Below are 25,859 nucleotides of genomic sequence, written 5' to 3' on the forward strand. Positions count from 1 at the left end.
AGGTTACTACTGATGTCCCCAGGCACCTGTGAATTGGCCTGGTTTTGCAATTTTTTATGGCCTTTTCCATTTCCCTGCTTAAAAAAAAGGATGCTGGGGAGTTCTAATGTACATCTTATTCTTTTGTTGCCTGTGAAATTCTCCCAACTAAAGATGATTGTGTATATCTTGCTATACTTACTCCTTTTTAGGAGTGTTTGGTTTTAAATCACAATTAGGGAGACATTCATTTTTAGTGAACGGATTTCACTCATTTTCCAGTGTGGTGCAGTTTGTGGAGTGGAGTGTTGTTTGACATAGGTTGCCTTTAGATTTTGGTTTATATCAATAATTTTCCACTTGCCCCTACTAATAGGGAAGGCCTTGGTGAAGACAGAACTTTTGTTCTTACACATTCTGTTCATTCTGAACTTTTCCACTGGGAAAAATTTGTATTGGTTTTAAGAAACAAATCCCTAATTTGAATAGTTACTTGCACTTCCTTAACCCTTAACATGGCTACTCTAAACTACACAGCTCTTCGTTGATCTTTGCCTTTGGGAACTTTCTGAGTAAATGAAAAAGTGCCATGAATGAGAAAAACAGAACCACTTGTTTGGATTATTATAGGCGTTACTAAAAATAGCAGTCCAGTACAGAGATGGGATTAGGAGTCAGAAAACTAAGATTTGGCAAAAATCCTTGAGGGGCACAGAAGCATGTGTTTTAAGCATTTCATGTATCGGATCCATCAACATAAGTATGTCTCATTAGAATGATAAATATATATCCATGTTTTTCCCACTTTTATTCTTTCCTTCATAATTATTTAAAGTGAGGATTTACATGCTTAGAATGCAGTTTTCCCTAGTATGATCTTTTCTACTGTAGAACCAAAAAAACCCATAGAGCTCTGGCTTACTCTTGAAAAATTACTTTGTCTAGTGTTCAGGTCCAGGTATTCATATCCCGGGATACTCAGCCTCATCTCTCAGTCACTTCTAGCCCTCTAATCTATTTACATAGAAATGGGTTTTTATTACTAGAAGAACTGTGATGGCAGGAACTATGTTGCTTATGAGGGTGGTCCTAGCACCAAACACAGTGCTTGCTACCATAGAAAAGTAGGACATACTCGGTCAGTAATTCACCTTGAGGGCCTATTATGTGCCAGACACTCTACAAATGTTATTCTAGTGAAAGACTTTTCTCTATGAAACTTAGGTGTTTAAGTCTAGAGTGAGTTATCTTAGATGGTCCTTATAGAGGAGAGTAAACATAGACCTGAAAAGCTGAAATGAGGTCTTGACGGATGTACAGCTAGTCCTTGCCAGAGCTTAAATGAGACTATTCTTTTAGTTGTAATTTGGATTACACTATTCTTTCTTTCCTTCCATTATTACTGTGTATATCTCTCTACTTTTCCTTCTTTTTCTCTCCACAATTTCTACACGCTTCTCATCTGTTTTCATCTTTTCTCAGTGGCTTTTACTGTATTCTGTCACTGATGGAACAATAATGTTGGAGGGGCGGTGTGATATGGAGGCCTAAATTTGGATCCTGACTTTTTCCCTTACAAGTTAAGTGATCTTTGGTGAAAGTACTTAATCCCCAAATCTTAGTTTCCTAACTATAAAATGCAGACGAGAAAAGTACGTCTCTGTAAGGAAATTCATCTGCCCAGACAGAGCACTGACCTCCAAGGCAGACTGAGCAACTCACTGCTTGGAAAGAAGTTAGATCTCATTACTCTTAATTCTGTTTAAGAGATGCTACTTCTCACTAGTCGTGTGCTACCATTACCACCACCAGTCAACTCTGTTTCATTCATGGTAATACTCTCTCTTGCGGCATTTAAAGCAGTCCTGGGGAAGACCTAGGTAACGAGGGAACAAGTGTGTAGTTTAATTTTTTTTAAGTTTATTTATTTATCTTCAGAGAGACAGCAAGTGGAGAAGGGTGCAGGGAGAATGGCCAAGCAGGCTCCTCGATGACAGTGCGGAGCCCAGTGTGGGGCTCGATCTCATGAACCGTGAGGTCATGACCTGAGCTGAAACCAAGAGTCCAGCCCTTAACCGATGGAGCCATCCAGGTGCCCCAAGGAGAAGTCATTCTGAGCTGTCTTCTAGAGACACGCCTCCTTGCGTGGTGTCTTCAGCGTCTGGTCGGGCTTGCTTTCTAAAGGGGCTCTGTCAAAAATGTCTGCTCTGGAAGCCCAGTCTCCAGCTGGCATTTGAAGTCCTGAGGGAGTAGGAGCTCTTCCTGAATTGGAACTTGTGTTTCCAGTTTGCAGACCCCATTTTCCCTGAATAATTACAGCTAAGAACGTCTGTCTCCTAACCGTATGCATGGACCCCTTGACCACTGAAAACAAGGTAATACTTGTAATATTTGTCTGACTTGACTTAGATTGCTGTAGGATGGTAGTGAGGAATAAAAACTCAGCAGCTGCTAAAATTATTTTATAATATGAAATATGTTGAGGTGCTTCTTTGAGGTCATACCTGCGTGAGTACTCCAGCTATTATTTTGGATTCGTTTGTGAAAGAGCAAGGTCCTTGTCTGTTTTTGCACATGACTATATTTCTAGGGCCTTGGCCAGTGCCTAGCTCATGGTAGGTATACAATACATACTTGTTGAGTGCATATATGCACAACCATTATCTTGTACCATAGATTATTAAAATAGTTAAAAAAAAAAACTACAATCACACATTATTCAGGCCAATTCATTTTATAAACAGTTTGTACTTTAGGAAATGAAAAAGCTTTTATTATATTCTTAAAATTTTTACTAAATAAGCTTTGAATAGACGGTTGATCAAAACTGTGACATTGTAGGGGCACCTAGGTGGCTCAGTTAGTTAAGCGTCCGACTTCACCTTAGATCATGATCTCATGGTTCGTGAGTTGGAGCCCCACGTTGGGCTCTGTGCTGACAGCTCAGAGCCTGGAGCCTTCTTCGTGTCTCGTGCTTCTGTGTCTCCCTCTCTCTCTGTCCCTCCCCCACTTGTGCTTGCTTGCTCTCAAAAATAAAATAAACTTCAAAAAAAAAATTGTGAGGTTGTAAATATAGAAGTTGTTATATATATAAAAAAAAAACTAAACAGCTCAAGAGAAAGGAATCATTTACAGCCCCTTTGGTGCCGTCCTGGTGGGGGCAGTCTTTTCTTTATGGGTTAGGGTTTTTTAAAGCCAAGACCAGTCATTTAGATGGTTGTGTATTTTATCTTGTCATTTAACCTAAAACACAGTAGAGAAATTTAACACTGATGATGTAATGAACATCTGTTATTATCCGAGTATTTTAGATTCTCATAAATCCTGAATAAATACAGCAAGCCCTTTTGAGAGGAGTGTATTTCTGTTACTTTAAAGGGAAGCGGAATAAATTATGAAGCTAGTAACCTATTGATGCTTGAATGAAGTTTCAAGCATATTTTTGTAGCTTTGGATGTTTTTGTACTAATCAGCCTGCTAAGGTTGTTCAAAAGGTTTTTTTTCCCAAGGATGCAGATCCTTGGGAATATAGCAAAAGACAAAAACAAAGCTGTCTGTTCTCCCAAAGTTTACATTCTTATGTAGGAGACAAGCAATAAACAATAAAAACATACAGTGGGCAATAATACATTAGGCAGTATGAGTTCAGGATAAAGGAGACAGGAGTGTTTTGGATGGATTGGGGTAGATTGTGGTTTTCAGCAGGTAGATCTGGGTGGGCTTATTGAGAAATTGACATCAGAAGAGAGATTTGAAGGAGGTAATGAAGAGTGAGATACTGCTCTCTAGGGAATAGTTTTCCAAGAGGAGGGAAGAGTCCTGGCAAAATGTGAGCCAGGACCTGGAGTTCCTTGTGTGGCTGTAGCTGTGAATGAGGGATGGGGGGTGGTGGGAGCAGTGGTACTGGTTAGAGAGGTAGGTCAGAAAGTTAAGAGGGGAAAAGTAAAGGGGAGCTTCTGTGAGGACCTGGGCTTTTACACTAACTGAGATGGGAAATCATTAGAGTAGTGGTTCTTAAATGTGGTCTCGGCACTCTTATAGCAAGCCTGTGCGGTCAGACTGTTTTCATGGTAACAGTAAGTTATTTGACTTTTTACTCTCATTCTCACTTGAGTTTATAGTGGAATGTTTTAGAGGTTGGATGCTGTGTGATATTGCAGTAGATTGAATTCGTAAGAAGGTATGAGAGTTCTGTTGTCTCTGTTAATAAAGATATTTAAACCATTTGCAAAAATAGAAAACAGTACCTCTAACTATTTTGTTTCTTTGGATAAAAATGTTTTGTTAAAATGTAATGGGGTTTACTATTTAAAGTGAATCACAAGTAATTTAGATGCTTTTCAGTTTTGATTTATGGTAGGGGAAGTATTAACAGGTGTAACTCTCATAAACAAGCTCTTTAGGCTCCTAGTAGTCATTTTTTTTTTTTTTTTTAAAGAGAGAGAGAGAGAGCACGAGCTTGAACTGGGGGGTGGGGGTGGGGGTGGGATGGGGATAATCGTAAGCAGGCTCCAGGCTCAGCACGGAGCCCAACTCAGTGCTTGCTCCCATGATACTGGGATCATGACCTGAGCCGAGAGACCATGACCAAGAGTCACACGCTCAACCTCAACCGACTGAGCCACCCAGGTGCCACCCCTCCTTGTATATGGTAAATTTTTCAGCACTGAGTCCTTTTTTTTTTAAGATATGAAATTTATTGTCAAATTGGTTTCCATACAACACCCAGTGCTCATCCCAAAAGATGCCCTCTTCAATACCCATCACCTCCCCTCCCCTCCCCTCCCTCCCACCTGCATCAACCCTCAGTTCTCAGTTTTTAAGAGTCTCTTATGCTTTGGCTCTCTCCCTCAGCATTGAGTCCTAAGACCAAAAAATCTGAGAACTCCATTAGAGAGTTTGGAGCAGAGGAGTGACCTGTCACTTGGATTTGAACGGGCTAACTCTGGAAAATAGACACTAGGCTGGCAGGAGCAGTGGTGGAGACAGTTATGTCATTTCACTGGCTTAGGGGAGAAGTGACTATGGCTGCAACTAGGGTGGGAGGGAGTTGAGGGGGTCATGCGGATTCTGGGTTATTGTAAAAGGTGAATAAACAGGATTTGCTGGTGGATTGGATGTGATGTGTGAGAGAATGGACTTGCCATTTTTTAAGGTCAGGAGAAACAAGTTTGGAGGACAGATAGGAGTTTGGCTTTTTAAGTGTGTCAAAGTGACATGTTTAGAAGATGGTTGGATACAGGCGTTTGGAGTTCAAGAATGTCCTTGACCAGGATTTTTGTTGTTATTATTTTGGTTGTATTTTTGTATGGTAACATTTAGTTTCCATTCTAATAAATTAAACTTTTATGATCTCAAAAGAGTGCCGTATTCTGCATTTTATAAACTCATATTAGAATTGCTTTCTAAGGGCTGCCTGGCTGGCTTAGTCAGTTGAGTGTCTGACTTTGGCTCAGGTCACCATCTCACGGTTCGTGGGTTCGAGCCCCAGGTCTGACTTTGTGCTGACAGTGCTGAGCTTGCTTTGGAATCTCTGTCTCCTCTCTCTCTGCCCCTCCTCCTCTCGCACGCAATCTCTGTCTCAAAAATAAATATTTAAAGAAAATTTCTTTCATACAATATTGTTATATGATAGTAGAATGTATTCTTTAAGAAGCAGTAAACATGTAGTAAGTGTAGCCGGTAACATACATAATGTTACTTAGATTTTCTGAATCTTGTATTTTGTAAAGTATATTTAAAGTACCGTATTAATGTTTTCAGTATCAATTTTATTGATATCTGAGGGTACTGTGTATGTTGCTCTTGCTACAAAAATGGAAGTTTTCTAATTCTGTGTTGAAACTTGCTATAACGGACCTTTGGAATATTGTATACTGTAGATTGTTATGGCTTTTAAAAAAGCCCTTAGTTTTTTTAGTATGAGGGAGGGATTTTCTCTTGTACATTGGCTGCTGTAACACCCGTGAATGTCATGTGATATCAGTTTGTTTTAGTTTATGGAATTAAGGTGATGGTCAGATACACAGGTGGTGCAAGATTACAGTTCTTCAGTTTTTCTCTATTGAGCTTAGGAGGAATTTGGAATACAATTGAAAGGATAATTAAAAATCAAAGAAAGTGTTACCTAGGGAAAGCATCCTACCCTCCGCCCTCCCCCCCACATAGACATGATCCCTTCAAAATTTTTGGGAGTTCCATGTCAATTTTCACTCGTTTACGAAATTTCTTTTAAAGCCCTAAGTGATTTGGAGCTTGAAAAGGATAAAATACATAGGGCAGACACACTCCTCACCTTCCCCAAATATGAATGTGTAGAGCCTGGTTATATGAGGACTGGGTGCTTTATAGGGATACCATTTAAAGTAAATCCTTGTGCCCAGTGGTTTAGGACGTTTTGAAATGTGAATTTTCTAAGGAGTAAGATTGACTTTGTGGTTCTTAATAGGTTGTTGAGTTTATGCGGCCCTTTCCTGTGGGGTATTGATCTAGAGAGGACACAAAATCAGGTTCTAAGAAGAAACAAGAAGGTTCCCAGACTCCTAATTGATAGAACTTCAGAGCAGGAGGAAACCATAAATGTCATCTGGTCTAACCTGATTTTACAGAGGAGGAAACTGAGACCCCGACAGTTAAGTTCAAAGCCACACAACTAGATCTTGCACGGGATCAGAAGTAAAATCTAGACTGCTTAAATTCAAGGCCAGTGCTTTTTTCCTTTTTACTTACGGTTATTAAGAAGGGTTCTATTATTGTAGAAAGGGATTGTGGATTGTAGTCTTTCCCCCTGTTGTTAAGGCCGGTAAAAAGTACATGTGTTTTTTAAGCAGTAGCTGTTAAAATTTTAAAGATTATTTTGAGTTAAACAGCTTATTGTTCATGATTTTGAGATCCTCGATGTTATTGGTAAGCAAGTATTTTAAATTTCCTTCAAAGACTAGACATTTGCATGGCTCTCATTCTCTCCCGCAACTGTCCTCCCTCCACGAGAATAACTCCAAGGCCAAAGCAGAATCTTTATTTTGCAACAAATTTAGACTTAGAAAAGTGGAAATCCTCTATCTCTATAGTACAGAGGTTAACATTAATAACTCCTATAACCACAGTACAATTGTGGGAACTGGGGAATTAACATAGATACAATATTATTAACTAATTTGCAGATCTTATTCAAACTTGACCAGTTTTTCTATTCACATTCTTATTTTTTGGTACAGGATCCAACCCAAAATCCCCCATAGCATTAGGCCTGTGTCACATTCTTTCGTGATGCTTTTCTTGATATTTTTGAAGATAACTTGTCAGTTATTTTGTAGAATATTCTTCACCTTTAGCTTGTTCGATGTTTTCTCATGATTAAATTGAGGTTACACATATTTGACAAGAAAACAGCAGATTACTGTTTGGCCTTTCTCATACTAGGGGTATATATATATCTTACTGGTGATAGTATTTGATCACCGTTTCTTTTCTCCTTTGTAATGAGTAAATGTCTTATAGGGAGGCACTGCACAGATACCCTGTTTCTCATGTTTTTGTTCACTAATTTTAGCATCCATTGAATGGTTCTCACCTGCAAGAATTATTACTATGGTGGTTTCCTAATGGTAATTTTCTATATCCATCTTTTCTTCTGTATTTGTTAATTGGAATTCAGTTAAGGAAGGTCTATCACTTCTTCATGGATTTGTTCATTCAATTGTTTATATCCTTATGGTCTCAAAGATTATAACGCTACTATTGCTATCATAAGTAAAATCTTCTAAGGCAAGCATTTATCTTTAAAAAGTTAATATATTTAGATGCTTACACATTTCAAAGGCATGACATGTAGGAATGTATGGGAAAAAGTCTCTCTTCCAACCCTGTATGTGTGTACCTGCTTTCTATTGCTGTGAGTTTATTTCTGTTCTTTTAGAAATACTAAAAAGGTTGGGAAAAGCTATTAATAAACATTGTTGGATTCTCAAGTATTACTTTTGGCCTGGATTCTAATGGCATCTACTGGTTTATTGTTGCATCTCCTTCAGATATCCATTAGCTGTGTTTCTTAACTAGGTTTCTTAGCCTTCAGATTTCAAATTTGCTACAGTGGGTGTTATATAGAGATAATAAGGGTCGGTTTCCCCTGAGTATTTAAAAAAATTAAATGACCAGAAGACAACATTTTTCTCTAAAAAATACTTGATATATAACATATAAAACTAACCAGGTTTAAAAGTAACCTCCAAGCAAAACCCAGTTTAAATGAGAAAGGATGCCGGGGCTCCTGGGTGGCTCAGTCAGTTGGGTCTCCAACTTCTGCTCAGGTCAAGATCTTGCTGTTTGTGAGTTTGAGCCGTGGGTCACACTCTGTGCCAACAGCTCAGAGCCTGGAGCCTGCTTCGGATTCTGTGTCTCCCTCTCCCTCTCCCTCTCCGCTCCTCCCCACTCGTGCTCTGTCTCTGTCTCTCAAACATAAATAAAAACATTAAAAAAAAAATAAATGAGAGAGGATGCCTATGCCAATTAAAATACTGGTTTTTATTAACTTTAAAAAATGCTTTCCCCCATTCTGTTTTGTTCTTTGCAATGGCCTATTTTGTCTTCTTTGTGTGCCAGCAGCATCTATTTATTCATTAAGGACTGCCACTTTTCTAGGCACTTGGGCCTAGATTTCACCCTCTGAGGCTGTGTTCTGTTAGCATGAAAAGAGGAGGGCTGCAAAGACTTTTTTTGCAGTCACTAGTAAAACAGTGGACTGGTCTTGTTAGAGCATGGCTGGCAGTAAACTAAGAGTTGTTTGTTCCATTTTCCCATTTTCTATTCTCTAATTACCATCTCTTAACGTGAGTTTTAAGGGCTTCTTATTCCAGAAAGCCCTTTATGAAATTTTAAATGAAAGCTGGTTGGACTAGCTGTAACATTGGACCAATTCTTAAATTTCTGAGCATTAAATTTTTTCTTTCTTTCTTTCTTTCTTTCTTTCTTTCTTTCTTTCTTTCTTTCTTTCTTTCTTATAAAATGAGTATTGTATCTACTTCATAGTCTGGCGAGAATCACGTAAGAATTAATGTTAAGTATTTTAGCATGGTGGAAGTGCTCATGTTAAAAAATAATTAGGTCTTTGTGGTTTATTTTTATAGTTGGGAGTCAGTGACTTACTCCTTATAATTTTATATAGGGTATCCCATCTTATTTGCAACATTTTGACTGAAAGTACTTTCTAACATCGTAATGAGAATATCTTTATTATTTTACAATTGTAAAAAAAAAATTCATATAGTAATATGAAATGAAAGCCAAAAGTCCCTGTAAATCCATCTCCCAGAGATGATTACTGTTAACAGCTATATCCTTTTTTTGACTTCTAATGTGTCAAAAAATACACATACCTAGGGGCGCCTGGGTGGCTCAGTGGGTTAAGCGTCCGACTTCAGCTCAGGTCACGATCTCGCGGTCTGTGAGTTCGAGCCCCGCGTCGGGCTCTGGGCTGATGGCTCAGAGCCTGGAGCTTGCTTCCGATTCTGTGTCTCCCTCTCTCTCTGCCCCTCCCCTGTTCATGCTCTGTCTCTCTCTGTCCCAAAAATAAATAAATGTTAAAAAAAAAATTAAAAAAAATTAAAAAAATACACATACCTAATATAAATTGGATTATATAGTGGACTTTATTTTCTGTAACCTCTGAAAGAGCTTGTCCAGGGAGGTGCAGCTACTATTAAATGCCTTCCATGATATAGAACTGCTGCTGAGAGCAATTATAGAACAAGGATGGACATTTTTATGAGACCTTTGCTATTTTCATGTTTTTTATGTGAAATTTATCCACAATTTTTTAAAATTGTTAATTAAATTTCCAAAGCAATTTAAAGGAGGGCTATGATGTTTAATTTTGTAATTTTTCTTTTAAAAAAATAGAGAAAGAGAGCATACACATGGGCGGGGGGGGGGGGGGTGCATAGAGAGAGAACGGGGAGAGAAAGAATCCCAAGCAGGCTTAATGCTCAGCCCGCGGAGCCTGACGCGGAGCTAGCTCCATCTCAGGACCCTGAGGTTTCCACCTGAGTGGGAATCAAGAGTCGGATGCTTAACTGACTGGGCCACCCAGGCGCCCCAAGTTTTTAATTGTTTTGCTTATAGTTGTGAAGTTCACAATACAATTTAGCCCTCTACCCCCCAAATCGTGTCCCAGGTCTCATTAGAGAATTATTGATAGGTTGATTTTTTTTTTTTTTTTTTTTTTGGCCAGTTTCCAAGCAGTTGCCTCAAAATTAGGTTTATTTGGTTATTCAAGGAGGCAAAACACATTTCACTAAATGTTGCATATCCTCTGTTAACCTGCTTTTTAATTTATTTGCTTTCTCTTTACCTTATGGGTGTGGCTTTTTAAAATGAGTACAATGAAGTTCTATTATTCCCTGGGTTTTGCTTTGCTCAAAATGTTTGTAAAATTTTCCCTGTATTTAGTAAACTCTGAATTAGAGGTTTCTTTTTACAGAAGTACATAACAGCCACCACTTTAGGTGGTGACAGTGGTTATTTGGTTATAAATAGACTCCTAATGTTATTTTTTTAAGATTTAATGTTTCATGTAAATAGAGGCTAGTCATTTAATTAAGACCTAAAATAACAAATCTTCCTTTGCTTTTGTATGTTCAGGTTAGTGTCCAGCAGATAGTGTGGAAATAGCCCATTTAAAGATCAATTGAAGTGCTGAAAGCTTGTCATTTTAACTTCACTTATAAAATTTTTGCTATGTACATCAAGGCATATAGTTTTATAAATAAGTGGCTCTTACTTTACTGAATAAATTAATGGAAAATGCTAATTTAAAAAAATGAGACAGTAATGGTCAAATGACACTAACATTTTCATTTCTTTCTTTATTTTAGATCCAACTGTATTACAATGATAAGATAATATATCGATGGATTTTAAATGTAAGGCACAGAGAAAAAGCAGATAGATGTGCTAATAAAATGTGTATGTTTAAAACAGTATAAATAGCCAGTTGAACAATTGGAATTAGCTGCCACAACACTGGGTATAAGATGTGCTTTGTATGAAAATGTTTTCAGTGTTTTAAAAAGTTGTCTTTTGGGGCGCCTGGCTGGCTCAGTTGGTTCGGCTCAGGTCATGATCTCATAGGTTTTAGGTTTGTGAGTTCAAGCCCCTCGTTGGGCTCTGTGCTGACAGCTCAGAGCCTGGAGCCTGCTTCCAATTCTGTGTCTCCCTCTCTCTCTGCCCCTCCCCTGCTCATGCTCTGTCTTTCTCTCTCTCCCAAAAATAATTAAAAACATTTATATTAAAAAAAAAAGTTGTCTTTTAATTTGTATTGTTAAAATCCTAAAAACAATTATTTCATGTGTTTTTAAATACTTTTTGTATATCATTTAATAGCTTTTTTGTGTACTACTGAACTAGTAAATATTTTTCATATTTCATTTCCTAATTTTCATTTTCTTGGTTTAAGTTTGTTGAAAAAATTCTAAACCAGATGGTAAAATAGGATTATACTCTAACCTTTATCCAGTCTTTCAACATTGCAGTATTGAATTTATACATAGCCATTATCTGTCTATCTATCTCTCTATCTTGGGAAATAACCACTTAATTTTATATTTTAGATTTCTCAGCCTGTATTTTTCTGTTCTCTAATAGTTCTTTATGTTGTCCTTATTTCTGACATTTTACTTTTCCACAAAGTGGTCGATCTGTTAGCTAATCCAGTAATTCAGATTTTTTTAAAACTGTAAAAAATTTTAAGGTGGCAGAGAGTGGGATCCACATGTAGTAATTCAGATTTAATCAAAGAGTAGTGGTGATAGAGAGCCAAAGGCAAAAATGAGCTGAGCTTTATGAAACATAAGAATGATTTCAAAGCAAAGCGTTTAGTTATGTTAGGTGAATTAGGGAAAGGGAAAAGGCAGATGATGTAATATTAACAGGTCACATGGAGCCACAGCTGTGTGGTGACTGTTTTCCCTCTTAGTAGCAGAATTCATTGACTGATAATAGAGGTTTCGTTTGAAAAAGGAAAAAGAATCAAGGTAGTTAAAAACAGAGAAATGTAAGGAAACAGTAGTATAACCAAAACAAGTTTTCAGACTTAAATATTTTTCAGTATACTGACATTTGAAAAAATGGCATCACCAAATATCAATTCTAGGAGCCTGAATACTGGAAGTGTGTATTCTCAGGAGCTGAAAAGTTTGCATTCTAAACTTGATGGCACAACCTATAGAATCCAAAACAGATTATTTCCCGTTTAAACTAGTGGGTCCAGAAGGGGGTTCGAGTCCTAACCTAGCTTGAGATGTCATCAGATAGTTGATAAGGCATGCCTGCATTTCAGTATGCGAGCTACAGAAATGTGTGTGCTATGAAACTAGTTAATTGGCTCCTTGATTCAGAATAGTCGTCCCTAAAGAATGTCAACTGACAGATAACACTCTGAAGGCAGTTGCCTGGTAGAAAACAACCAGGAAAAAAAGTTAAATCATCTATTGGTATTTAAACAAACAGTTGTGGAAGATGAAATGGTGGACGCTTGGCTTATTAGCGCCACCAACATTTGAGCCAAAGAGGTAAAGGTACCCTTCGACATGCTGTGGAATTGGAGTGTGGGGGACTGGAGGTAGGCAGCCGGAGTGGAGTGTGTGTTCTCATCAGTTCTCAGGATGAGTGTGGTACAGGATTTTCCATCTTAAAAGGGCATGGACAAATGCAGTATGTCGAAATGAGTGAGAGGGTATCTTAAAAGGGCATGGACAAATGCAGTATGTCGAAATGAGTGAGAGGGTATAAAACCATGCTGTTTTAAAGCTCAGAAGAGGATACTTAGATAGAGAACTGTTCAAGTATTGTTAAGATCATCTTAAGAATGAGGCATTTGATGTACTTTGTGGACTTTGGAGTGTGGGCAAATGAGAGAAATTTCAGGAATTTTGACTCAGTAAAATTTATAAACTGGTAACTCCAGAGATGTCTAAAACAAGTTGTCTTGATATTGGGGATGTTTTGGGGTAATTGTGGGAATTTTTTTTTTAATGTTTATTTGTTTTTGAGAGAGACAGAGACAGAATGTGAGTGGGTTAGGGACAGAGAGAGAGGGAGACACAGAAGCAGAAGCCGGCTCCAGGCTCTGAGCTGTCAGCACAGAGCCCGATGTGGGGCTCGAACTCATGAGCTGTGAGATCATGACCTGAGCTGAAGTCGGGTGCTCAACCGACTGAGCCACCCAGGCGCCCCTGTGGTGGGAATTTTTATACTAGGTGATGGAACAAGTGGTTCTGAACTTCTAGTTCTCTGAACCACTCTTGTAGGTTATGAAAGTAGTGTGGAGATGAGCAGACATTTTTTTTTTTTTAATTTTTTTTTCAACGTTTATTTATTTTTGGGACAGAGAGAGACAGAGCATGAACGGGGGAGGGGCAGAGAGAGAGGGAGACACAGAATCGGAAACAGGCTCCAGGCTCTGAGCCATCAGCCCAGAGCCCGACGCGGGGCTCGAACTCACGGACCGCGAGATCGTGACCTGGCTGAAGTCGGACGCTTAACCGACTGCGCCACCCAGGCGCCCCGAGATGAGCAGACATTTGAGCATTGTCATGTAATGTTTGATACAACAAAAGTATACAGTTGACTCTTGAACAGTGCAGGGAGTAGGGACACTGACTCCCCTCATGGAACATCCGTGTGTAACTTTTGACTCCTCCAAACCTTAATTACTAATAGTCTACTGTTGACTGGAAACCTTACTAATAATATAAACAATTAACATGTGCTTTGTATGTCATATATATTATATACTGTATTCTTACAATAAAAGCTAGAGGAAAAAAATGTCAATAAGAAAGTCTTGTGTAAATGCAGTAAGAAAATCTTTGTGTAGTATAAACCATGTTGTTCAAGGGTCATCTGTATAAAACATATTAATTATGAAGAGCTTCTGTGTTTCATAAGTGAACACCTATAAATCCACCACTTAAGAAGGAACTAAAGCACTACCCGTACCCATGACGCATTTCTGTAATATTTTGGCTATGATTAGATCAACTTGATAGGAAAACATTAACAAAAACTTCTGATTACCATGACTTAGGACTGAAAGCTTTGGAGAAGAAAACTTTTTAAAATGTGGGGTTACAGGGGGGAAAATAATAATAACTGGGGTCCTTGCATACTAAGGTTGGAAAACAATGGATTCAGGTGAGTTATTCGGTAATCAACCTTTAATTAGTGAGGTACAAGTACAGAGAGGTTAAGAGACTTGTCTAAAATCACATAAACAGTTACTCTTAGAATCAGAATTTTTTTTCTTTTTTTAAAGATTTATTGTTTAAGTAGTCTCTGCACCCAGCATGGGACTTGAACTTAAAACCGTGAGATCAAGAGTCACACACTCTACCCTACCATCTGAGCCCCAGAACTTGTTTTGACTTGAGTGTTGGAAGTAACATGCCAGGAAGTGCTCGTGATTGCCTGGCTAGAAGGGTGCTGTTGATAAAGGCAGTTAAGCACTCTGCTGGTTAGACCCCACAGTAAGATGGTAAGATCCTTGAGAACTAGGACTTAGTCATCTTTTCATTCCCATCCTACGATGTTGTGTATATAATTTGTGTTCTGTTGTTAAATTGAGTAATATATCTTAGAGACTGAAAGAAACATGGTAGAAAGACTTTGTATCTTAAGTAGAATTTATAATTATATTGGTTGTACCTTTGCCTCAATGCTCTGTAATTAGAAACAAAGGTCAGAGTTTCTTTCCTCTGGACTACTTTCTTGACCTTAATAGCCTGTGGCAGAGTTGATTATCCTGCTTTTGTGTTTCCAATCTATACCTCTTTCTGTTCTTCTTCTTTGGAGTATCTATTTGTTCACATACTTCCCATAGGAGACTAGCTTCTTTGAAAGCTTGGAACCTTGACTTCACTTTAATGCCTTAGAACCTGGCTCACTCACCCACCCATCTTCCAGACCATGGAGTGTTGACTGAGGGCCTGCTGTTGCTCCAGGCACTGTTCTAGGAGCTGGGGCTACAGCGGGCAGTAGAGTCTCATCAGAATTTCAGTTATTAATCAGAGAATCACACAGATGTTTATAGAAATTCAATTTAAATGGCAAATGTATTTTTCTTCCATTTTATCATCTAATTGGATATGTGATCAGTGATTATTGTATCTTTATGTATTTTTAATTTAATCATTTTATGTGAATTTTCTTATAATTGATTCTCTTGGTTTATCTAAGTTTGATAAATTTGTTTACCTGGAATTAATGTTGTTTTCTTCTTTAGTCTTTTGTATTACTATGGTTATAGGTTTTTTAATACTGAATTCTTCTTGTATTCATGGTATAAATTCCACTTCCTTGATGCATTATTTATTTAATATGCTACCCTATTCATTTAGGATGTTTATATTTATATTTGTAAGCACATTTTATCTATAGTTTTCTTTTATGCTGTTGTCAGGATTTTTATATCAGTGTTACTAACATCGTAACAAGAATTCGGCAGTTTCTGAAGAGGAAATTTAAATGTAACAAATTAATATTGAAAGTGCTTTTATATAGAGACCTGGACTAAAGGATATATGCACACTTTTAATTGAATTTCCCTAATGTCCTTTGGTTAATTACTTGCTGTAATTATGTAATTATGTAAACATTTATGTTTAAATTATTACTTAGTGGTTGAAAACTTGATTGGAGAATTGCTGTTGCATGCTGATATAAAGTCAACACTAGTTTGATACTGGACATGTTTAGTAGGAAAGATTCATTATTATAATAGAAATACACAAAAAGAACTTACAGAATGAAGTCTTGGTTTTATAATGTAGTTAAATCCAAGGTGCATTCTTTTGATTTTTAAAAAATTTCATTTGCTATTCAGAGACGCACATTTGGTAAGCTTTGACAAGCAAATTGTTACCTCAGAGATAAGATGGTTATAAAATGAATGTTGCCATCATTGAAGCAGAAAATGTATTGTAATACAGTATTTTCACTGATTTAAGACTATATAACCGGGTAAGAACACCTTTGATCATGCCTTTTTGGTATGGTGGGTTTTATTTAACAAAGAGGTATAAATAACTAGTTATGAAAATTGAAGCGTTGTACATTCATATTTCATAGTTCCTTAATCGCAACAGATTGAAATACCATGTTTGGAAGGTATACAAAATACATTATAAAAATGAAGCCCATTTTACCTTTAAATTTTAATGGACACAAGCCTTTTCCCCCCTTTCTGTAGCATGGAGAGACATTTATAGGGGCATCCAGCTAATTTAGTAGTGACAACCCTTATTAGACAGTATGTTCCGATGGGCAGGGCCTGTCCTCTAACACGTCGTCTTGGAAACTTAATGAAGAATTCTTGAAAGAATTGATTTCTTTGTTCAAGTCTTGATTCATTTAAGTAGATTTCTTATACTTTTTCTTATAAGAAATATATTTATGTCTGGGAACTTTTTAAAAGGTCATTGACCAGGGTGTCTGGTTGGCTTGGTCGGTTAAGTGTCTGACTCTTGATTTTGTCTCAGGTCATGATCTTACAGTTTGTGGGTTCAAGCCCTGCATTGGGCTCTGGGCTGACAGTGCAGAGCCTGCTTGGGATTCTCTCTCTGCCCCTCCCCCACTTGTGTGCACGTGCTTGTGCTTGCATGCACGCGTTCCCTCGTGCTGTCTCTCAAACTCTTTTTTTTTTTTTTTTTAAAGTCATTGACCCTAGTATTTCTGCTTTCTTTCTTATATTTCAGTCATTAATGCAATGTAGTTTGATCTCTTTTAACCATCTTTTGCTTGAAACTTCTCTGATCACCAGTGGCTTAGTGGTCAAATTCAAAGTACCCTTTTTTGCTCTTTACCTTATTACTATGTTTTTGTGGCATTTGACACTATTGATCACCTTGTCCTTGGTTCTGTTATTCTTCAGCTTCTTTGACACCTCTCTTCTTACTTCTATTCACCTCCAGTTCTTGGTTTGGATCTCTCTTCTTTACTCCTTAAATGTTGCTTTTCCTAGGATTCGGTCCTTTCTTCTCCCTATATCCTCTTTAAGACATCTCTTCTATTCCTATAGCCTTAACTAACATTTGTGTATCAATCTAGACTTCTGCTGAACTTAAAATCTGTGTTATCTACTGGACGTGTGTTTATCCAGATACCTAAAATAGCTAAGGAAGTAGTCCAGTTTAAATCTCATTCAGACGGATTAGTTCTGAAGTAATAAAGAGCCTTTGGTATTAGTTTTGTGTGATAGACATTCTTATTTGACTAAAGTTCTCATTTGGAATGAATGGCCTCATTTAGGTATGGAGAAATTAGGTAAAATAACAGGTTTATCTCATAGTGGTTAAGAGCGTGGGCTCCGAAGTTAATTTAAATAAAATATATTATTTCGTTGATACAAATCTGATTCCTGGTAGCAATTAATTAAAGCTATAGTCCTGTTAAACAGACTTAATCCAGGAAATGATAGAATAGGTTAACAGTTCTTTACTCTTTAACACCTTATCAATGAAACCCCTCCCTACCTTCTTTTTTTAATTTTTTTTTTCCTGGACTAGCAAGAATATTTTTTTGTCTAACACATTTAAAATTTTTACTTTTAACAGAAATTAGCAGAGTACGGAAAGACATGTACAATGACACATTAAATGGCAGTACAGAGAAAAGGAGTGCAGAATTGCCTGACGCTGTGGGACCTATTGTTCAGTTACAAGAGAAACTTTATGTGCCTGTAAAAGAATATCCAGATGTAAGTATATTTTGTTGTTTTATTCAATTTTTTTTCTGCTTCACATACTTTGGGAAGGGATATAGCTGGTGGTAAATAAGCATTGTCAGCTGCTGAAAAAAAAAAAATGCCCTGTGAGGGACTAGAGGTGTGAATAATTTGGCGTGGGCAGTTTAAAAACATTTTTAAAATAATGTTTTCATTTAAGTGCTGTTATGTCACTTTTGAAAATGCACATGGTAAAGACTTGGTTTTAGATTTCAAATTAAGGCCAGAGATACGGAAAGAGCTTTGGCCTTAACGTCACAGAGAGCACCAAATACAGTTCTCTGCTCATCTTTAACGTGATTGCAGAGAAGCCACAGCCTGGGCCACGCCATCTTTTCAGTAAAATGAGAGGTTGGACTGTGTGACAGCTGAGGTTCCTTTCAGATCTAAAATTTTTATGACACGCACTCTTGATAATTTTTTTCTTATGTTTTGTCTTTTTCATTCTTGTTTCTTGCTCAGCTACACTCCATAAACATCTTGTAGCAAGTAGCGTCTTTGTCCTGTACCAGTTAATTTGTATTTAGCTCCAAACTCTTTGTGTTTGTTACAGAGCCCTACGTACGTCATATGGTTCTTCTCTCTGACTTCATCTTAAGTGGTTTTTCCTCTTCCTCAGTACAGTGTAGTCCCATTGGCTGCTAGAACACGTCAGATGTATTCTCAGCTTAAGTACCTTTAGGTTAGCTGTACACTGATTTAAGATTTTAGTTTAAGTGTTACTTCAGGGAGCACTCCCCTCACCATTATTTCTAAAAGCGATCTGGTTACTACTCATTGTTTCACGTAAGTCTTTTTATTTTTCTGCGGTGGCATTTACTATCTGATATTTTTAAATTTATTTTTCCCCCAACAGAAAACAAGGTACTTAAAACAAGAACCTATGTTTTTGTTGTTTACCATGTACTCCCTATATACATAGTATTTATGCAAATTGGCTCCAGCTATTGAATAAAAAGGCGATTTGGTGGTATTTTGCTAGGTTTCAGAGAGCTATTCTGCAAGGAGTTGGTATTATAAGGTCAAAATGTGATGTACACTCTAAGACTCATTGATTGTATGGACAGTATACTAGTCTAAAGATGGAAAGTAAATGCCTTAAGTTGGATTAATGGAAAGAAGCTTTGACATTTCACAAGTTGCATTTGTTTCTTTCTTTCTTTCTTTTTTTTTTTTAAATATTTTATTTATTTTTGAGAGAGAGAGAGAGCAAGTGTGGTGCAGCTTTGAGAAGCTCAGCATCAGGAATTTGGACTTTCTCTTTGCTCTTAACATAACTTGGCTTCAGTGCCTCCCAGACTTTATCTTCGAATTTCAGGTTCTTAGGAGAGAAAATGTGTTTTGGACCGATCTGCCATGACTGGGGATGGGAGGTTACATGACATAACCTAGACATGGTCTCTCTGGTCCCGCACTTGAGGACTGGAATGATTCCTAGAGATAGGAAGTTGTGATTTGGGCAGCTGTCCCAATTCGAGTCTACTGCTGTTTGGTGTTTCAGTATCTCCTAAAGCATATCAGCCTTCTCATCTCATTGTTTAAACTCGAAAGGATAAAGTTTCAACACTGGTCATTAACATAGAATATGTAAGATCATAAGACCTTGTTAGAGACTATAACCTTGATCTGCCTGGTCCCCATTCTTCTGGAAAAGAAAAAAATCCTGTGCAAGGAAGGGATATTTATATTGCATTATTTAAGACTTGTATCATACAATCCTCTAAGTCAGAAGGGATATATTTTATAGTGTGGGTCTGGAGGTATCTTTTCACTCTATTTCTTTCTTCTGCCAGTTGGGATTCACTGCCATGGTCAAATCCTGTTGCTGACAGGTGTCTTGCAGCAAAATATTGTTTAGGTCCTCAAAATGGGGTTCCCAGGACTATCGTACCCCTACCTTCTGGGAACTTGTAAACATTCAAGCCCCATCCCAGTCTAGCTGAATCAGAAACTCCAGGGGCAGGACTCAGCCATTTGCCTTCCAAGCCCTGTAGATGATTCTGACGCATGTCGAAGTTTGAGGGGCACTGCTCTTACTTGTGTATCATCAGAATAAGCCGAGCTTACAGGTGGTTCGTTTGCCGAGCGTTGTTCCAGGAAGCAAGTACTGTGGTGAATTACACAGTGCCTCTGCTCTTGCGGAGCAGACATTGCAGTCCAGAGACAGACAACCAACAAATGAATGTTTACTTTAGGTGCAGTCAGTGCTATGGCAGAAAATAAGATGAGCTAAGCATCTAACTGGTGACTATGTACTTATAGTAAAAGTATCTATTCTCAGATGGAGGGAATGCAGAGATGTGAACCAAGTGATGGGGAGGAAGGCATGGAAATGATCTGGGAGAAGAACATGCCAGGCAGAGTGAACAGCAAGTACAGTGACAGGCATGAGTGTGCCTGGGAAGTGTGGTAAGATGCAAGGTTAGAGAGTTAGCAGAGGGGCCGTGTCCTGTAGGGGCTGTGGGACCCAGAAGGGATTTCAGACTCTATTCTGGGTCAGATGTTTTGAGCCAAGGAGTGATGTGAACTACTTAGCTGGGTTTTAATGATTCATTCTTGCTGCTGGGGGCAGTGGTGGCAACAGGGGCACAGCTAGGGGGCAGAAGAGGAGCTTGAACAAAAGGACTTAGAAATTCTTGGATCCCGCTATTTAGAACCGGTGACATTTGCTCTGGTAGATTGGGTATCGAGTATGAGGGGAAGTCAGGTAGAGCTTGAATGTTTTGAGCAGTTGGAGTAATAGAATCATTAGTGCCTGCGGTGGAAAGACTGAGGCAGGAGCCCTCTGGGGAGATGGAGGTTCAGATGGAGAGGTGTTGAGTTTGAAGTTAGACATCCAGGAGTGGGCATATCAGATAGGCAGGTGTGTGTGTGAGTCGCAGATGCCTCTTGGCACCCCAAGGTTTCTATTTTAACAATGCTTTTTAAATGGGAAATTCAGTTATAATTCACGGAGAGAAACGGATATAAAACCATGCTGGTTCTCCAGATAATTTTGTAATACCCTAATTTTAATTTTCTGTTATAAGAATTTAAGTTCTGTTTCATGTAAGAATCCTGTTATAAGAATTAAGATAATTAAACTTGTCATAAAAATTTAAGAATTTTTTTCTTTGAGGTTATTAATCTATACCAAATGAGTAGCAACTGTTTTATGACCTATATTAGGAACTTTATGTCAGCTTTTGAAAAAAAAAAAGTATTAAAGTAAAACAAGGGAATGTGTCAGATTTTGGCAGTATGGGAAAAGATTTATTTCAGAATTGCGAGTTTGATATTGGCCACGGTGAAACAAATATGCATTCTTATTCTGGCATTTTTTCACTTAGTATATCTTAGAGATCATGAATTATGCTTCTCTTCCACCCTTCCCGTTTGTGTCTAAGCTTGATTTTGTGAGCGAATTCATCCTATTTGACTCACAACTTATTAAAACTTTGAAGGGGCATGTGACATAGCAGTGGAAAGGATGGATTCACACCCAGACTGCAGGCTGGTTCTGCCAGCTTACTTTGTAACTTTGGGCAGGTTATTTGTCATTTATGGTTTTCCATTTTCTCATCTCTAAGGAGATAGTAAGTCTCTCACAGGTTTATGAGGAGTTGTAAGTGAGTTAATACATGAAAAGCACTTGAAAAATGCCATAATGCTATAGAAGCGTTAACCAGAATGCAGGATCTGTGAGGGTGGGCATAGTGTCTCTTTTTGTATTCTTGCTGGTTCGAATAGTGTCTGGTAAATGGTAGATGTACCACAGATACTTGTTCATAACCTTGTGAAAGCTGCACTCTTTCAAACACTACTAAGCTTTTATTTTAAACTTGGCCTTTGCGTTTGCACATAGCAACTTATTTTAGAGAAGTAAGTGTTAATTTGGAGGTATTGTTTTGGACTTGGTTCTGTATAGCTCTGGGACTGATAGGAGAAGAAAGTTTCAGATTTAGTGTTTGAGAAATGAAATAGTGTGGTATAATGTTCTTTGTGGCGTTTCTGAATCAGTGGCTTAATGATGTGGGAAGGGGAAGGTAATATGAGTAGCATATTGAAAATGAACTGAAATTTTTTTCAAAATTGATATTTATTAATACTTACAGTTATTAACAAAGCAGACTTATATTGCATCTCTGCTGTATTCCAAACACATCCTGGAGGTAGGGATATTAATTCGTTGAGAAAACTCTTTGACATAGTTGTTTAGTAGTGGGGTTTTGAGCCAGACAGGCCTCAGTGTTGAATCTTGGCTTTACTCCCTTACTGGCTGTATTTGTCAGCAATTGCCATAATAATGCTCCAGAGGAAGCTGTTCTAAAACTTACTGGCTTAAAATACCAAGCATTGGTTTTTGTGCTCTTTAGCCTTTGCTGTATGGTGGCTGAGATTTTGTTGATTGGGCTTAGCCGAACTTGACCTAGACCAGCTGCAGGTGGGTTTAGAGCTTTGTGTTCTTGCTGGGCTCAGTCCAAAGGGGCAGCAGCTACTCGGAGCATGCTCTTCTCATGGCAGGTCACCGGAGTGCCAGAGCCAAGCCTGATTGCCTCAGCACGGGTAAGGCCTCTGCTCCCATCTGCTAACATTCCATTAGCTCCGTGATTGCCAACTATGGGTGATTTTGCCCCTCTTGGATATTTGGCAGTATCTGGAGATATTTGGGTCTGGCAGAACTACAGGGGAGGGGGTATTCGTTAGTGGCATCTAGTAGGTAAATGCCAGGAATGTTGCTGAACATTTTACAATGAACAGGGCAGCCCTTCCACAACAAATGATTATCCTACCCCGAGTGTCTGTAGCACTGAGATTAAGAAACTGCATTATCAACTCAGTGAGAAGGGGACTGGGCTAGGTATTTGCTGACAAATCATCCAGACTATCACATTGGCCTTGAGCACACGTTCATTTTTTAGAATCTGTGTCCTTGTCCATTAAATTATAACGCCCCCTCCTAAAATTGTTTGGCAGAATAAAGGTAACAAATATATGGCATATGATAGAGCGCTCGATATGGTTCTTGTGATTGTGAACATAAAAAAAAAAAACTCCCATCCTTGAACGAGCCCACAGTCTTGAATGAAAGATAGAATATATTGCATTAAATATTTAAGACTGTTTCAGTTTATCATACATTCATAAAGTGACAGACATGAATGAAGATTACAGTTCTACATAGGCCATCAAACTGGTAATTTGGCTGATTGAGTTATTAAGGACTTGTTTGAATCCATGGAGATTTTATAAAGCAGTATGTGAATGAAGTTAACAATTGACATAAGTAAAAGATGTTATGTTTCAATGAGTCAGTAATAATTCTGTCATTAAATTTACCTAGTTATTCAGTTTTGAGTTGTGAGAAATTGTTTTATAGGATCTGCCACAGTGGTAGATAAGTTTCAAATGTCGTCAAGGTCTAGCTGTTAGGGATCTTAGTCGTTCTAGTATATATGTGAAGAGATTAGGTTGCCAAACTTTGTTTGGGACATGATGTGAAATGGTAGTGAGGTGTTCTCTAGATATTTAATATGAACATAACTCTGATTTTCTGACGTTTTTACGATGGGTTTTAGTTTTGAATGTTGGTAGCTTTGAAAGGTGGGTCATGGGTATAGGCTGTCATGATGAGAATTGTCAAAGGTTTGTAAAATGGATAAATGCATTTTCAAATATTTTTCCCAACAAAGATCCCAGCCTGGCAACCGTAATTAATATTGTAGCTTTATAATTACTTATCACATCCTGTAGTCTCGTAACAGTAATCTGCTCATGGTGGACCAAGAGTCTCAAGTCCCTTCAGTTCAGTTCCCTGAGCTCACAGATAAAACGTGGCTAGCCATAGCTTCTGATCTAGTATAGAGTATAGGGTTATTGCTTTTCTCCCATTTTGCAAGATTGTCTCCTGCATATTGGATGTTGAGCTAGCATTTGTTTGGGATGGATCATGAGGAGATGCGGGGGCAGTGCAGTCTGCTATCTTTCGTTAGGCCTTGGAGCTTCGGACTGTTGTGGCTTCCTTATTGTGGTGAAAGAATTAACCAGGAGTCTTCACGTAAACGACTTTCACCTTTGTTCTTAGAAATGTCCATTGTTTAATGGACACTAAATCAAAATGTAATCATCTGTAAAGTCTCCTTTTTCAGTACCCAGGTTAAGGCCCAGTTTTTGCCTGGATTTGATCTTAATTATGGGTGAAAATATAATACATTAAAAGTAAGATCTGTCTCAAGACAGAGTGTTGATTTTCGGGAAGGTTGGCATATGCTTTCACTGAGTGCAGTTGTGAAGTGTTTCAGATTCGATATTAATCCCTTGGAGATTTGAATTTGGCAGTACCATTTGACGATATTGAACATATCTTTAAGTTCTAGGCAGAGAAACTGTTACTGTTGACTTTGAACTTTACTTACTTATTTATTTATTTATTTATTTATTTATTTATTTATTTATTTTGAGAGAGCAGGCGCACGCACAAACTGGGGCGGGGTGGGGGGGCGGAGAGAGAGAGAGGATCCCAAGCAGGCTCCGTGCTGTGCTGTCAGTGCAGAGCTCGATGCGGGGCTCAAACCCATGAGTCGTGAGATCACGACCTGAGCCAAGACCCAAGAGTTGGACACTTAATGTTGAGTGAGCCACCCAGGCGCCCCGTGAACTTGAAACAGATAAATTTAGCGAGGGTTAATTTCATGACTTTTGTCTTTTTTGGTGTTGGTTTGGAAATTTCCCTTTTATTTCACTATATGAGGGCATATTAAGACCTTCTGTGTATGAGATATTTAATAGGGTCTTTATGGTCTGAGATACATTAAATATGTTGGTATGTTAATAGGAGTTGTTCCAAAAAGGATTTCAAGATAGTCTGAAAACAATACATTTTTGTTTAGCTCATGTTTTCTCAAAGTTTAACAATTATAAAAAGAACAAGCCTTTTCAGAGTCTTAAAATGCTAATGCTTTATTTTGTAAGTGATGCATTTTAATATTTAAAAGGAATTAGTGTTCAGAAGAACAGACTAGAAAACAGAGTTTATTTTTAGGGGAGTATTACTTGCAAGAAATGTTTTCAGGTGAGGTACAAAGTTTTGTCTATGATTTATCTCATCCAAAAAGAGTATGTTAGGATCTGATCTGTTAAAATTCTGTTCTGAGGGATTTATCAATCAGTTGCATACCTAATCACTGATATCTAACCTCCATATATCTCTGATCTTGTCCCTGAAATAACCAAAGGAGTATAATACAAAAATTGGAGAGAAATCTGATTCTCAGAGCTATTCATATTCCTTGAACATTGAGGTATTTGTTACATATTAAAGGAAAATTCGAGATACTGATCTTTTGGCCCATCTTGAGGGAGGGAGCGTTGTCCCCTGGTACTGAGTGACGTGGTAACAATCTTCCTGATCCTTACCCTCTTGCCTCCAAAACTGGCAAACAAAATGGGCTCTGGGGGTAGTTGAAGATTGTACCACTTAAGCTTGACCCCCCATCTTAGTGCCTTGGGTATAGTAGATGACCTAAATTTATTTTATGAGTGAGTGAACTCCTATTTATACTTTCTTTTGGTTTGAATTTGAGCTGAAAACTGTAGTTTTTGATGGAACCTGCCTTTACTCTAGGAACATGGCAGTCAAAATTTTTCAACAACTAGGCTTGGAACTAAATTCACTAAATTATTTCATTGGGAAAGCATTACGTGTCTTAATAAATTCTTGCCTTTAAAACAGTTTGTAGTTAAATTAGGCACTTCCTGAAATCTGGTTCTCACCTACCATAGAACACTGTTTGTCCCCAGTCCAAAAACAATATCCCTAGCATGAACTTGACCATCTGCATGCTTCATATTGGTGTGATAAGTTTTTCTTTATTATTTGATAAGGAATTGATTGAGCTTTAAAAAAATGTATCTCTGTTGTATTCTTTGGGGTTAGAGGACAATGATTGCTTTGATATTCGTTTCTTGCCTTTTTATTTATGACATTGTATGAAAGCAGTATACATTTGCAATTTTAACAGATTAAAACAAAGGAGAAACCTAAAATTGTAACGTAATTAGAAACACGGAGGCTGGGGCGCCTGGGTGGCGCAGTCGGTTAAGCGTCCGACTTCAGCCAGGTCAC

At 38.0% G+C, this 25,859-nt stretch overlaps 1 protein-coding gene across 8 annotated transcripts in view; it reads left to right on the top strand.

The window, feature by feature from the left end:
• QKI (QKI, KH domain containing RNA binding) overlaps nt 1-25,859 on the top strand; it is a 154,348-nt gene that overhangs the window by 21,186 nt on the left and 107,303 nt on the right. For all 8 annotated transcript variants that reach the window (XM_030316753.1, XM_030316757.1, XM_030316758.1 and 5 more), the window contains exon 2: nt 17,586-17,728. In XM_030316753.1, coding sequence (XP_030172613.1) covers nt 17,586-17,728 — 143 coding nt within the window. The remainder of the gene's footprint in view (nt 1-17,585; nt 17,729-25,859) is intronic.

This window comes from Lynx canadensis, chromosome B2, assembly GCF_007474595.2.
Source record: "Lynx canadensis isolate LIC74 chromosome B2, mLynCan4.pri.v2, whole genome shotgun sequence".
Lineage (NCBI taxonomy): Eukaryota > Metazoa > Chordata > Mammalia > Carnivora > Felidae > Lynx > Lynx canadensis.